Source organism: Pygocentrus nattereri, chromosome 11, assembly GCF_015220715.1.
Source record: "Pygocentrus nattereri isolate fPygNat1 chromosome 11, fPygNat1.pri, whole genome shotgun sequence".
Taxonomy (NCBI): Eukaryota; Metazoa; Chordata; class Actinopteri; order Characiformes; family Serrasalmidae; genus Pygocentrus; species Pygocentrus nattereri.
Genome location: NC_051221.1, coordinates 20,529,019 through 20,545,353, shown reverse-complemented (window position 1 = coordinate 20,545,353; position 16,335 = coordinate 20,529,019). Strand labels below are relative to the sequence as shown.

Sequence of the window (16,335 nt, the reverse complement as noted above, 5' to 3'; positions counted from 1 at the left end):
TGATCACCTGAATCTGGAATGAACTCCTGAAACTGCAGACAGATTGCCAGGTTATCAACCTTAAGCTCTATTAATCTAGTATTACAATAAGAAATGATATGGTATGTAGCTATGAGAGAGAGAGGAACTGAAGAATGGGCCCTTACCGCTGTTAACTGGCATCTCAAAATACAACATGGACTGAAGAGTCAAATATTTTAATTCAGTGTTTTACACTGTTATGCCACTTAAAAGCTCTGTAAAGCCATAACACAGATACGTGTCTTGTCAGTTTGGTTCGCCTGCTTTGAACAAGTTATATAAATGTAATCTGAATTTTACTTTAATATACTAATTACAAGTGAAGTGACGTGTAATGGATTTGTGTTATGACTTAAGCTCTGTTAATCATAAAACATGAGAGCATTTCTAGTTCAACTATGCATTTAAGGATCTTCCACAAGGATTTCCCAAAACAGTCAAGTGAATTTGTTCCTGTAAATCATGTGCATACACTTTAACTTTGTAATAATGTTTACAAATAAAGTGAAGCGTGTGTCGTGGTTGTGGAGGGTGGAGGATGTTTGGGAATAACGTTCAGAATAATGGCAGATGTACTGTGTATTTGTCCAAGGACTGAATTGATGTTACAGCATTTATGGCTCTGCAGTTCTTAAATCACCTGAGTGGCTCATTTGCAGCTTTTAAGGGCAGGGAAAACACGACGCTCATAAGCAATAATTTAAAATGGTTTAATTTTCCATCATGTTGATTTTATATTAGCAGCACTCGATCGCCTCACAGGCAAACACAGCTGAAATTATGCATTTGAATCAGCCACCACACTGCACGAAGCACATTACTTTCCACGTCCACCTGCAAATAATAGCCAAAGCATGACCACTTTGGTCACTGAAAAAGACGTTTCAATGCCTTTTTGGTTACTAAGAGATAAATTCACATTTGGAATAACTTACAGCACACAGCGCACTGTGTGACAGTGCATGGCAATGAAATGTGTTCACCGGTCGCAGGAGGATACTTCACATTGTTAACAGTTGCCATGATATATTTCTATTGAAAATATTCATACATTCATAACTGGAAGGGCTGTTTATATAGTGAGTCTTATACATATATCCACAGTTCAGTACTAGATTATTAGATAAATAGTCATTTTATATGTTATTTTGTTCCTTTTAATAAATAGAATTTGGCTTTGATTCGGTGGATAACTTTGAAAAAAAAAACAATACCAGTTTTTTTTTTTTACAAAAACAAGATTAAATCAGCAAGTGATCCAATAAAGTCTTTGGAAACAAATTCTAACATGAGGTCTCATGGTTGCCACCCAGCTTTTTAAAAGCAACAACTTCAGCTGCAGCAAAAAACAAGTACATGAAACAACATAATGAAAATGGCACATAGTAAGCACTGACAGCAGGGAGCATGGCCCAGTACGCTCATGCCAGCACGTTCAAGGCATCTGTTAGGACCTTTAGGTCATCTTTCACTGTTTCCAGACCTCCTCTGATCTTTAGCGGGTTGTCCAGTACTTCTATGCTGCTTGTAAATGGGTCGAACCTCACTGAAAATGGCCTCTTGATGCCCGCAGAATAGCCTCTGTCATCAAAGACAAACAAATGTATAAAACAGATCACATTATTTCCTCCAAAACACATAAGGTATATGTCTGAATCTTGGCATCCTTCCAACAGAAAACACTCAGTATAGTTCTTAGGGAGTCACTTCTGATTGTTCTGATGGCCCTAGTCAAAGCTGTGCATTGTATTAATAAACTAAATGTAATCTAGGTGACATAATCCGATTTCAAAAATTCCAAGTGATAATTAATCAAGCTGACACCTTTGAAAGTGTGTATAATCACAATCTCTTTTTAAGGATTTTTTTTCTAAAGCATGACAAGTTTAATTAGCAAACATCAATGAGTCAGTCTATTCATTTTCTGTCTGGTAAATGAGCCCATTAAATGCATGATAGCTGTGTCAATATAACAGATAACAATAGTTATGCAGGGTTTCGAGAGAAAGAACAAAGAGGAATGTGGTGTTAAAGCTGATGTTAAGATCTTCAAACTTTGAACAGATAAGATGAAATGCTTGGCATTTGACTAATAGATGTACAGCAACAACTTGGTTTTTAAGGGCGCACAGATTAAACATGTAGCAGGAGGTAAGAACTGTCTATAATGGTGCTGGTGACATGTAGTTTGCAGTTAGTTCAGTTCCATCACTTCTCAGCAGATATAAAATGCCATTTAAACCTATTTTGGAGATTCTCAATTCTACCACTGTCCATTTTTTTCCTTCGGTAAAGTTGGAGGAATGTTTTTCACAAAAGCTTACAAAAGCAAATTGGATTTTCATCTTTATAGCGAGTCAACATTTGTGTTTTTATTGTGTTTAAATGCTTTTTTGTACTACTGAACTTGTATGTGATTGTTTGATATGAAGAAAGCTGCAGTTGCGCTGTGCAATTTATCTCAGCACAGCAGTCTTTGTGGGTTCTCACCCCCCCCCCACCCCCATTACTTGCTAGAAAACGAACATAATCTAAATATTTCAAAACGTAGTTGAACAAGTTAAAAAATATCACATACAAACTGTACAGCTTTAATCATGTCTAAACGTAACCACAACTATATTGTTATCTGTTAAAGTCACACTGTGGTTTTGCCTTTTGCTGTTACATCTAGTATATTAAGAATTAATAGACAAATTAATTGATGTTTCCTAATCAAAAATGGAATACTTAAAATCTCAATCTTAAACGCATAAATGCAATCTAATTACAAGTATATTCAAATATGTCTTACTCTGATGTGATTTTTTGTAATGAGATATTAATCTAAATGTAATCTGGATTGCACAATCAGCTTACAAAAACATTCTTAATTATAATTTAATTTAATTATTAACCAACAGTGAGCAAACAGTGTCCTAACCTCAGTGTCAGTGTCAATCAGATAACAGTTATGGCCACTAGGGGACTGCAGAAAAAGGCTTGTAATTTACCCAACAGTACATCTAGTAAAATCATTATTAAATATACATTTAACCTAAACATTTATTATATCAGAAAAAAAATACAATTTAAAGCCTCCATTTCTCTTCACCTCAGTTTCTCTTTAGCATCAGAGAAGCTCTCAGACACAAAGTAGACAGACTGGTACGTCTGGTCCTGGTATGGCTGCACAGCTACAATCTCTGGGTCAAAGTCACGGATCTCAGGCTCATCTGAAAGGGCATGCTGATGAGGAGGAAGGCCAGAGAAAGGTCAAGATACACATATACTGAGATAGTATACTGCAGCTATATTAACAAAAGACTTGTGATTTACAACTTCAGTTGTAAGTTTACTTGAAAAGAGCGACTGACCACTAGTTCACCATAGGAGGACAGAAGGCCTGCTCCATAGGCTTTCAGTGTGTCTCCCTGCTTACACAGGCCAAATTCCACTGTAAACCAATATAGCTGAAAACACACACACACACACACACACACACACACACACACACACACACACACACACACACACACACACACACACAAAAACAAATAAACAGCATATTTAATAGCCTGGAAATACAGATATGTTCATGATGACTGAAGTGAATGAATAAATAAAAGAAGAAAAAACAGAAAATGCTACTTACTGTTGACAGTTTTTCAATGTCTTCCTCTGGTGCACCAAGAGAGGCGAGACCAATGTTCTGGCAATAAAGACACATCAGACTCATTTTTGACAGAATACAAACAAGTCATTTTTTTAATATAAAATAAGCTACATATGTCAGGCTGCCTACCTGAGAAAACTGAGCAAATGTTTTATCAGCTAGCATAGGGACATGGCCGAGGAGCTCATGTACACAGTCCCTGGGGAGAGAACACAACTCATTCTGAGGTTCGAGTGACAGAAATTCATTTTTCTAAATGAAGGGTTTCATTCCAACACCACTTTCATGAACTTTCTTTTTTTCCATGAAATGTTGTTTAGAGTGGGCTTTACATACAAGAATTATCAGTGCTATATTATGATTTTTATAGAGAGTTCAAATGTATTTTCTGACTGTGTGTGTTATGTGTTCTTGTTTCAAATGGACACACTGCATTTTGTAATGAAACTCTTCATTCAAATGTTTCCAGTGACATACATTGCAGGTTTACAGAGATTTCGTGGTTAAATGTGAAGTGGGCAGCTTCTTACGGTTCTGGGGAGTGCATGGGGGAGGAGGCATGGCGAATGTACTGCGTACACTGAAACACACGGAACGCCAGACTGGCCAGAAAATCGCGTGCTGACAGAAGACCAGCCACCGGCCTCAACTGGAACCCAGTACGCTCTGATAGCCAGAGAGAGAGAGAGAGAGAGAGAGAGAGAGAGAGAGAGTATTTGGGCATTTGTAAAATACATAAAACACTTACTTAAAATGTATGAATTTCATTGTGTTATGAAACAAAATATCAAACCAACTGCCATTTGTTTTTAATACACCATTCCAAGACATTTTTCAAGTCAGTTGGTGTGTTTCAGATTCACAAGTCTGCTGTTTCTATGCACACTTCTGCAGGTTTGCTTCCAGAATGCCTTTGTATATTTCCTGATTTAATGAACACAGTCTCCCTGACACCACTGTATTTACATAGCTGTTATGTTGATAACACCAGCTGTACTTTATGTACTGTGAACATTCATTGACAAACGGACCAATAGAAATCGTCCATAATTATGCAGAATAAAATCTCTTACATCAAAAGTTCATAACCTTTTTCTTCAAATGTGAATATAGCATAATAAATGTACAGTGATGTGATATTTATACGGTTTATTTAGTCACCCCTTTGCTGTGATGGAGCTTAGCACACAGTTGTCTTTCTCCAGCTTCATGAGGAGCCACTGGAGATGTTTACATGCATATATATACATATTAATTGTTACTGAAAACCATCTACTGGGGGGCATTTTAAAAATGTTTATTTATTTATTTTTATTTATTTAATTTTGGAAATAACTACATCCATAGGCATCAACATCCCTATTTGCATTGGTCTTAGAAATAAATCTGTTTTTGCATTCAAGCATACAGTCATATGAAACAGCTGAAGCACCCCTGGTCAAATGACATGATTTGTTGATTTTCTAAGTGAAAACATGTAAACATCCTCTACAGAGAACATATTCCAGCACATTTTAATGCACAATTACTATTTACTGAATTTAACATATTGGGAAAAAAAACATAAAATGCAAACGTTACGGTGCATTTTATATTTGATCATTTTTATGCTTTTACTTGCCAGGACATCATTTTTTTCACACAGTGTACTGAGTGGCTTTCGCCTACTGCTTGTATTTGAAGGCAAAATTTTATATTTAATTTCTTTCAATATGTTCAATATGATAAATACAAATTCACACTAAAAGTTTCAGAAAAATGTCATATTCAGGTGTGGTCTCTTCAGAGGATGTGCCGATTTGTTTTCACTTAGAAAATCAATAAAACGTGTAAATTGACCAGCTGTGTTCAAACGTTTGCATATGACTGTAAGCCATTAGATCAAAATGTCTTTAAGATTATGAAAAATGCATCTGCAGTTAAGTGTGTCCAAATCTTTGACTGGTACTTTAAGTATGTCCAGCCTTGTTCCTGGAAAGCTATATTCTCCCAGAGGTTAGTACCTATAACAATATAAAATAACTTACTCGAGTATTCAGGAGATCTAAATTAGCTGGAATTAAGGGATTATCTGAACCCTTAACACCTTCTAAACCTGAAACAGCTGTGATGCTGCAGTGCAGTGTTATTCAATTTCAAGGTTGCCAGGTTAGTCTGACTTCATTATGTTAATAATTAGGGAGCACTATTATGGCACAACACCGTAAGTCCTAGTCAGCAGTCAACTGAGAATCTCTGAAAGAAGTTTGTGATTCTGATCTGCTCACTACCTTTCAGAAATGTTGAGACGTCCTCTAGCTGGGGGATGTTGTTAGGGCTGTAGCCACAGTGTTTCTCCAGGAGCCTAAACGCCTCCAAATACTCACTGCACGCATGGGTGGAGTATAGATCCCTGAGGGTGCTGTAAACCTCTCTCCTGTCAATACACAGACACACATAGAGCCGAAAGAGTCAGATTACATAAAACTAACAAAATCACTTGACTTCACCCATCTGTCACTTGTTGCCTTACCACAGGTGTGGTTCAGTCCTCGGTGTGATGTCCGTATCAAATCACAAATCTCATTACACACACAGACAACATGCTAACATAACGCACAGCCCAGCAGGTGACCTGATTTGTTCAGTGTAAACCAATTCCCTTAAAGTCAGGCATCCTGTTTCGACAGAGATTGAGTTAACACAGCACGTTGCCATGGACAGCAATCATAAATCCGCCAAAAGGCTAAATGTTTAGTCTTAACAAATCAATTTATCTAGGAACATAGTCTCAGGTAGGCACTATATGTGCATATTTAAAGGCACAGTCTGGCACCGTTTCGCTCTTCTATGAACAGTTAAACTCACATACCACGTTCCAATTTCGTCCTCTGTGTACTCCACTCTTGGGATCGACTCTCCACTGAAAAGGCACAAATCAAATTTAGTAGATCAATCACATTTTGGCATGACAGGAACAAGGCAGGAGAAATATTGACAGTACTGTAGATGTCTTGGCAAATAAAAGCATCGTAAATGCAAGCAGTATAGCTAATACGTCTCATTATGCTGCACAGACTGCTTTACGAATGTTAGAAGAACATGTATCTTCAATCTATTTGTAGACATTTGTACCACTTACCTTATTGCAGATTCTAATTATGCACTAAAATATTGCTTAACACCTTATAATCTGAGGTTTCTTACATCTTAAGGCATTTTATTCAGCAAGAACTGAGTTTGAACTGTCTGAGTTATTCAACATTTGTAGAGGTACTTTATAAACATTGGCCTTTTAAGTGGTTAAAAATAGGATTATCTGCGGTGGACTAAGATCATTTCAAATAAGAACACTTTATTTTACCAGGTGGAATTCTCACAACAATCTCATATTGTGAAATATTAGATATATTTCCTGCATTTAAGTTGGTTTTACTTGCAAGGACGTCATTTTTTACATGCAGTGTACTGAGTGGCTTTCACCTACTGCTTGTATTTGAAGGCAATATCGCCGATCTGCTTTCGTCGTTTTATGTACACGGGGTCGGTGAAGCCCTAAAACAGAGACAATGACATCTATGCTTCTGTTTTGGTGAAAGAGCACAAAGTAATGAGATTATTCTCTTCATCATCATACTGGCAAGAGAGGTACATATGCTTACTGGATGGTCCTGGTCCAAATCTGGATCAAATTTAGTGACCAGATGATGGCATCTATCCAGTTCGGCAATTTTCTTTGGAAACCAGTGGACTTCAGAGGATAAAAATGAGAAAATGTGTACATAATATAATACTTTGTATTCTACTAAAATCTTAATTAATTCCAAAACAGGTTAAATTGGTTTAAAGCACAGATTGTAAAAGCTTACATTTAACCTCTTTAGTGGTTCTGACGTCCTCTGCGATTCTCTTCAGGGAGCTGACGAGGGTGCTAACATCCGACAGATGAACCTCACACCGTACAAAGTATTCCAAATCCTCTAAACCGTCTTTAGGCTTCCGACTCGATCTGGTCTCGAGGTGATGCATCTTGGCTTCAAATGTCTGTAAAACATAAGAGAACAACTCCATTCTATTGACGCAACACACTGACATGTCAGATGTGCAGACTCAGTCCAGATCAGGCAGCACGGCGCACATTGGAGACCTTTCACATTTCACCATCCCATGAACGTTCAGTATAGAATATTATATCAATATGACAACGAAAACATTGTACTTGTGCAATTATATAATTGTATTATTCATTAACCATGTTGATTTTTTCCCCGAGAATCATAAGATTATCATGCATTGTTTCAGGTAACATAGAGGTAAATATAAAATAAAAATTGTTTCAATAGTTTGCCAATACACTGTAAAAATCGTTTTTCACTGTAAAATGTAATGGTCAGTGTCTGTTTCTTAAAGAAAAAGTGCATGTAAAAAAACATGCACTGCATTTTAACACTGCTGGTGTTAATTTACAGAAACACAATGCAGATTCACAAAAACAAATGATGCCCTTTTTTCACAGAAGCTTGCATTTATTTTGATGGTTGTCACTGTTATTATTATGGTAAATTATTGTATAGTAAAACTAAAATTACAGTGAAAGGCAGTATTTCTGAGAAATGAATATTTCCAATCACTAAGAAAACAAGAATATGTACATTTTTACCTTTTTTTCCCCACATAGCCTTTGTTTTTTCTAGTTATCTAAACACCTCCAATTCCCCAAATTAATCCCCAACACAATTTTCACATTTAACTCCTGCATGCAGCGCCAAAATGACCACTTATTTAAAAGTGACCAGTGTGATATAAGTCTGTTCTACAGGACGAATTCAGTAGAAAGCTTGATCCATTAGAACAAACTCGTTAAAATAAACGCCACATAGACGCCAAAGTGGTTATTTGGATAAATGATGCCTTAGAAGAATCTCTCTCTCTCTCTCTCTCTCTCTTTTCCTACCTCGAACACTTTGAGAGTGCGGGACAGGGCAGGGCTCTTGGAGCTCCTCAGAGCGAAGAAGAGGTTGATCAGGGCTTTGCCGTCCTCCTCCTCAAACACGATGTGCTCACTGGCCTCCGCCGCCTCCGCCGCTGCTGCCGCCGCCGCCGCTTCGCGTTCCTTCCGCGCGTCCTCGATCAGGCTCTGTCTCCTCCCCACGAACTTAGGAGACTGTACAGCAAAGCACAGGCACGTCGGTAGAGCTAAAGGCAGGGAGACGCTGTTTCCCCCATGCCTCTAACCTCCAGCCTCTCTTTTGTAGCGGAAGACACTGACAGGTAAACGGCTTAATCCTTGCTTACCTTGCGCGCAGTGGATGGAAGCGATTTGCATCTCCAAAAGCGCATGAGAACTTGAGTGCAGTCTATGGGAACGTGCGGTACAGCTTAGACTTAGAGCTCCGCGCCGTCAGTGTCTACTGTGAGTTTAAGGCCATTTTTCTCTACAGGTTGATGCAGTTTAATCTTGCGCGCTGCAAAATGAACTTATAGCGTGCGCACCGTGCATGCGCTGGAACTTAAAGCGCGTGCACCGGCACTGCAAGCCTATTAAAGTTCATGCACGGTCACCTAAAGCTTATGAACTTAAAGCTCGTGAACTCAAAGTTCATGCGCAGTCACTTAAAGGTATGAACTGAACGTTTGCGCGTTGACCAGAGCTCTGCGTCAGGAACGGCACGAGCGCATGCACAGGTTATATCACGCTTCATATCACAACAAAACAAAGCATGTAGAGGATTTGTTTGCACCTCTTATGCAAAGTATAGGATGCCAACTGCGTTCCTCCTACACTGCAGTGAAGACGCAGAGCGAGGGTCTCTTACCGTGATGGAGTCGGAGCGCTCGAGCTCGGACGCGGCTCTCCTCATGCTTTTGGTGGACGATGTGGAACTGGTTGAGTTGGGCATAGCTCAGCTTTTGGTGCTTTCTTTACGACCTCTCTGCTCCTCCTGCTGTGGAAGCGCTGGCTCTGTTGGGTGTGTTGCCTCTGCTGGGGTTTTTCTAACACTCGCCCTTTTTATAGAGGCAATTTCTCTTTACTGACGTCAAACAGCCGCTCATTCTCGCCATTCAACACTTCAGAGGCTCTCACACCCCTGCTCTTCCCTAATCTAATCCCATTAACATGGCTGTCTGCCATGCTCCAGCTACTGTTGAGCAGAAAGTGGACACATGTGGAAGCAATAAACACGTTTGATGGGGCTTTGTTCTGCTTGGTTAACTGGTAAAACATTAGTTATCCTTATGATGACCACCATTGTCCATCTAGATTATTCTCCATCTACAGATTGTTCTCCATCTACAGGTTGTTCACCATCTGGATTCATCTCCATCTACAGGTTGTTCGATTCTTCTCCATTTACAAATTATTCTCCATCTAGATTCTTCTCCATTTACAAATTATTCTCCATCTAGATTCTTCTCCATTTACAAATTATTCTCCATCTAGATTATTCTCCATCTACAGATTGTTCTCCATCTATAGGTTGTTCACCATCTGGATTCATCTCCATCTACAGGTTGTTCGCCATTTAGATTCTTCTCCATTTACAGATTGTTCTCCATCTAGATTATTCTCCATCTACAGATTGTTCTCCATCTAGATTATTCTCCATCTACAGATTGTTCTCCATCTACAGGTTGTTCGCCATATAGATACTTCTCCATTTACAAATTATTCTCCATCTAGATTCTTCTCCATCTATAGATTGTTCTCTATCTTCTCCATCTACAGATTCATCTCTATCTAGATTCTTTTCCATCTACAGATTGTTCTCCATCTACAGATTGTTCTCCATCTACAGATTCTTCTCTATCTAGATTCTTCTCCATCTACAGATTCTTCTCCATCTACAGATTCTTCTCTATCTAGATTCTTCTCCATCTACAGATTGTTCACCATGCAGATTCTTCTCCATCTACAGATTGTTCTCCAGATTGTTCGCCATCTAGATTATTTTCCATCTATAGATTGTTCTCCATCTAGATTGTTCTCCAGATTATTCTCCAACTGTAGATTATTCTACATCTAGATTATTCTAGGTTCTAGATTATTGATAGATTATTCTCCATCTTTATCTTAATCACCATCTATAGAATATTTTCCATTTACAGTTTATTCTCCATCTCTGTCTACAGATTATTCTATATTTGGATTATCCTCCATCTATAAATTATTCTCCATCTACAGATTCTCCATCTAGTTTATTTTCCATCTAGATTATATTCCATCTAGATTATTCCTCATAGATAGATTATTTTCCATCTACCTATTATTTTTCATCTTGATCATTCTCCATCTACAGATGGTTCTCCATCTAGATTATTGTCCATCTAAAGATTATGCCCCATCTGCAGATTATTCTCCATCTAAAGATTATTCCCTATGTACAGATTATTCTATATCTAAAGATTAATCTCCATCTGAAAATTGCTGTCCATCTACAGATTATTCTCCAGCTGGATTATTCTCTATCTACAGATTATTCTCTATTTAAGGATTATTCCCCATTTCAAGATTATTTCCATCTACAGATTATTCCCAGTGTGCAGATTATTCTATATCTAAAGATTAATCTCCATCTGAAAATTGCTGTCCATCTACAGATTATTCTCCAGATGGATTATTCTCTATCTACAGATTATTCTCCAGATGGATTATTCTCTATCTACAGATTATTCTCTATTTAAGGATTATTCCCCATTTCAAGATTATTTTCCATCTACAGATTATTCCCAGTGTGCAGATTATTCTCTATCTGAAGATTAATCTCCATTTGAAGATTGTTCGCCATCCTCAGGTTATTCTCCATCTGGATTATTCTCCATCTACAGAGTTCTGTCCATCTACAGTTGACCCCATCTAGAAATGATTCTCCATCTAGATTACCTTCCATCTACACGCATAGTAAATACAGAGGAATAAGATGCATGTGCAGGCAGTGTACTGTAGTGTGCTGTTCTGAAAGCACCTGTAACGGTTTATTGGGAATCAGAGTTAGAAAAAATCTGTTTTCACAGAGTTTATGAAGTCGAATAAACCCGTCGGGATTCAGATGTTAATTGACCAGTAATTGATTTAGCGGCTTTAAATGAGTTACAGCGTAGAGCTCTACTGACTTTGCTGTGGAAGGCTGGGTGGAGACGTTTTACTTGAGTTTTAAAAATCCTGTTCTCGATCTTTCATTTTCAAATCAGAGTTTTTATCTCATTTGTCAAATAAAGTCACACTTGGGACGCTAGTTCATCTGCCAGCGTGCACATTATGCAAAAGCCAGCCGGAGGAAACTTTATCAGTTCAAATCTCTTTATCAGTTCAAGCCAACAGTCCCGGCGCGCGTGCTCGTTAAATTTGATAGGGATAAAAAAAACCCTGCGACTTTTTTCTGCCCCGTTTCTGCCTCTGCGCCGAGAGGAGCTTCACCTCCAGCTGAGAACAGTCTGATGCGTTTAAACGCGATTAATGTCTTGCTGCGCGGCCGCTAAACAGATTAAACCCACCGGCTCGGCGGCGGACGCGGCTGCAGCTACACTTACAGCGCGGCTCTGTATTCCCACCGCCGTCCGACAAACCCGCCTACACGTGCACCACGATTGGCTAGTACGTCGTGCAACAATGGACTACCAGCCAATCATAGCGGCAGGATTTTTATTTTAGCGAGTTTTAGAGACACTCAGGTCTGTCGTTGTTTACTCTGGGTTATATACGCCGATATACACCACTTCACTAAGTACACCTCCTGGTATCTGCACTCTTTGTCCATTTTATCAGCTCCACTTACCATATAGGTGCACTTTGTAGTTCTACGGCTACAGACTGTAGTCCATTTTATTCTCTCCATACTTTGTTAGCCCCTTTGACCTTGTTCTTCAGTGGTCAGAGCAGGTATTGTTTGGGCCCTGCAGTGACACTGACATGGTGGTGTCCACTCACTGTGCACTATATTACATACACCTACCTTGTCAGTCCACCCACCTTGTAGATGTAAAGTCAGAGATGATAGCTCTACTGCTGCAGCACAGTTTGCGTTGGTCAACCTCCATTCCTTCATCAGGACACTGTTGGCTGGATATTTTTGCAGCAGCACTGTGTCTGATCCACTTGTACCAGCACAACACAGACTAACACACCACCACCATGACAGTGTCCCTGCAGTGTTGAGAAAGATCCACCACGCAAATAATATTTGTTCTGTGAGGGTCCATGGGGGTCCTGACCACTGAAGAACAATGTAAAGGGGTCTAATAAAGTATGAGGTCTAACAGATGGACTACAGTCTGTAACTGCAAAACTACAAGGTGCACCTATATGGTATGTGGAGCTGAGGAAATGGACAGTAAGTGTAGAAACAAGGAGATTTACATTTACGGCATTTGGCTGACGCTCTTATCCAGAGCGACTTACAGTTTGATCATTTTACACAAGTAGGTGAAGGTGGTGTTAGGAGTCTTGCCCAAGGACTCTTATTGGTTTAGTGTAGGGTGGTTACCCAGGTAGGGACTGAACCCCAGTCTACAGCGTAGAAGGCAAAGGTGTTACCCACTACACTACCCAACCACACCGAGACGATTTAAAGTGGCCAGTTCATGTATTGCAGAAAACTGTTTAACTGATTTTGCTAGATTCAGGTGTTCTAAGTAGGTTAACTAAGGACACTTTAGGATTTTCTCTTAGCTAATATGGAATCATGTTTTCTTTCCCATGAGCAAAAAGAGAACTGAAATTGCCTAGTTACATTTATAAAAGTATTTTAATGGGAAATGAAAGTGGGTTTATCATTTCTTGGGCTGTGGCATTCAGCACTGTGCAAAAGTCATAGGCAACCAAGAAAATTAATTGGAAAAAAAAAACTTGCTGCCAAGATAAAAAATTATTTAGAATTCATATATTAATATATAATTCACATTGCCTAAGACTTTTGCATGGCACTGTCTGTTGTGTATTATCTAACCAGCGAGTATATTTTCAGATTCTGAGGTCAGGGTTTGATGCTAAAAATGACTTGACTCACTCTGTTAGAAAATAAGCCAAAAAATCACAGCTCCTAGTATTTAGGCCTAAATATCACAAAAAGGCCAAGAATTAGATAGAGTTTTATACCAATAGAGATAAACTGATAATGTAGACTGCTCCAGGATATAAATGACTTGCTTATCCTGCTGCAGGAGGAGGTTCTGTTAGTTAATCAGAATGCAGGTGGCAGGAAAAAACAATGCATGCTGAGTGCATGAGGAAGGGTTATATGTCTGAATGGAAATGTTGCAGCGGAAATGTTAAAGAGCACCCCTGTTGCCTGGGGGCTTTGCACCAAAAGGGTTTCATTTATCAAGAAAGACAGAGGGACTGAAGAAGATAAAACCACACTCTGACATTAAGACAAAGTGCACCGATTTTCCACCTTGTTCTCGATCAGATTTGGCATGAAATCCAGGTGCATTTGTGCCTTTTATGAGCTACTGGTGCCTTCAATCATGTATAATCTCACCATAAAAGATAGTTTTAGTGGGTGAGCTAAAGTTTTTGTCAGTAATTTGATCAACAAATGTTATTGTTTTAATGGCACTCTATTAGAAAGAGGTGCCCTATATTAGCCTTGTGTCTGTAATCTACATCTACAATGCATGATATTGATGTAACATATCCTGAAAATACTAAAGGTGGCTGTGTTTTTTTCTACAGCTTTTTTGGTCCAGTGGAAAGTTATGTCACCCTTTACACCACCAACTGGCTGTTTATAATACCACAACATCTACTGGACATCGCAAGCAAACTGTTTATAATTTGCTTAGTCATAAATCAACTCAAAAAAGCACCCTCTCAATCAAATTTACAGTCAAAGAGCAGCAGAAAGGGTGATGATGTGAAAAGGAATATGACATTTTGTCAAAAATATGTATTATAAAATGTTCTTAAGACATAATTGTATTGCAGAACACACTGTTACATGTAGATTTAACATATAGTAGGGCCAATTTCCTCAAAGCACCTTCTGTGTTGGCGTCCATGATGAACCCATAGTTGAACACATTGGTGTCAATATAAGATCATGCATTAGAGAATCTCTTGCAGGAAGACCCAACTTTGTAAGCCATGTGATGTAAGTCTGGGGCAACTGGTCAGGAAAAGAATGCCAAGTTCTGAGGAAACCCTGGGACCTGAGCATCATGTCTTCTGTGGAATCCCTGATGAAGCTAGTGCTGCCAGTCTCTTCAACCCAGGCAATGCATCAGAGAGAGCTGCCTTCTTTCCCCTGTTCATTCCAGGCACTTGGGGCAGGCAGAGATCAGCATCATTAACTGATGATTCTGTACAAGGGACATCAGTGGTGTAGTCATCCAGGCCACCCAGGTATTTTGTCTCTTGTCATTTCGAGGCCTGACTGCTGCAAGTCACTTCAAGCTACCGTGCCATTTGTCCCTTGCAACTGCAATCCAGAATGCAGCAGGATGGCTTGTCTTCAGTCTTCTTAAGTTCACACATATCATTCATTGATAGGATCATTGGCTCCACAACTTCTTGTCCAAAAGGACCAGGGCAATGTCAGCAACAGTAATAATAATGATTACAAGGGATTGGTCTGAAAAACCCTCTACATACCCAGTATGTCCACTCATACCCAGTAGCTGTATCTGGAATGCTGTCTCCAGGGTTGCTGTTGCCAAGTCTCAGTGGATATAGGTTCCATGCCTATGCCCTTCTGTCTGGACAGCCAACAGGATACAATTGAAGATGTGATCAGCACAGGGGGAAAAAGGGAAAAGGGAAGCTATGAGCTCTGGTTGGCCATTGTGTTAAGGACCCCTCCAGCATGGTGGAGAACATGTAGAACAACTATGAGGCAAACATCGGTATAACTGGGGCCACCTTTTTAGCTCAGGATGGAGACCTAACCCCTTAGCAATGCCACTTTTGAAGCTAAGTCCCTTCATAAAACCAGTGTAGGCTGGTCAAAAGCTTTGGAAATGCTTTGGAGATATCACTGGACACAAAATGGAAGAGATTAAAGAATACGTGGTAACTATATATTATATAACTTGAACTGCCTTAAATGCAAGTAATGTGTCACCTGGCAATGATCCAAACATTTTACCACTTCCATGCTTATCTCTGCATCAAGCACTTTCTTCTGTGAAAAACAAAGGACAGCTAAGGTGAGAAATAGATCTATTTAAAGGGGCCACACAACCTCAGTCAATCAACAGCACAGCCAAATTTACGGCAAATCACTAGAAGTGTACTTATTTAGAAAATAAGCCAGTTGAGCTTCCCACAACATATGCTGCACATCTACAGTGCAGCCAATACAGAGTGACGCATTCACACTCTTTTATGTTAATTGATGGAGCCTTTTATGCTGTGTGCATGGAGCAAGCATTACCTGTGCCTGCCACTATAGAAGCAAGTACAAAATATAGTGGATTTAGATAATTAGTCGATGGGTTGTTGCTCCCTTAAATGACGAAGGGCCATAGAGTGTGATAGCTATTCATTTATTTATCACAGATAAAAACTTCCTAATATGGGAATAATACTAACTACAGAATGACAACACAATTTAAGAGGTTTATTCAAAACTACAGATACTGCATTTAAAATGGACTCAGAAATTTGTGGAATGTCCCTGTATAAAATCACTCCTTTTGGTAAAGCAAACATTGCACAGATTTATGTGATCAAACAAAAACAA

At 39.1% G+C, this 16,335-nt stretch overlaps 1 protein-coding gene across 1 annotated transcript; it reads right to left on the bottom strand.

The window, feature by feature from the left end:
• Positions 1–714: 714 nt before the first annotated feature.
• Positions 715–9,626, bottom strand: th (tyrosine hydroxylase). The gene is made up of 13 exons (XM_017717538.2): positions 9,472–9,626; positions 8,610–8,819; positions 7,525–7,699; positions 7,318–7,406; positions 7,143–7,210; positions 6,528–6,578; positions 5,947–6,092; positions 4,207–4,342; positions 3,806–3,875; positions 3,656–3,712; positions 3,378–3,473; positions 3,116–3,249; positions 715–1,602 (listed from the first exon to the last, which is right to left on the bottom strand). Exons 1-13 carry the CDS (start codon positions 9,553–9,555, stop codon positions 1,443–1,445), a joined length of 1,476 nt encoding a protein of 491 aa, XP_017573027.1. The 5' UTR covers positions 9,556–9,626; the 3' UTR covers positions 715–1,442.
• Positions 9,627–16,335: the final 6,709 nt, after the last annotated feature.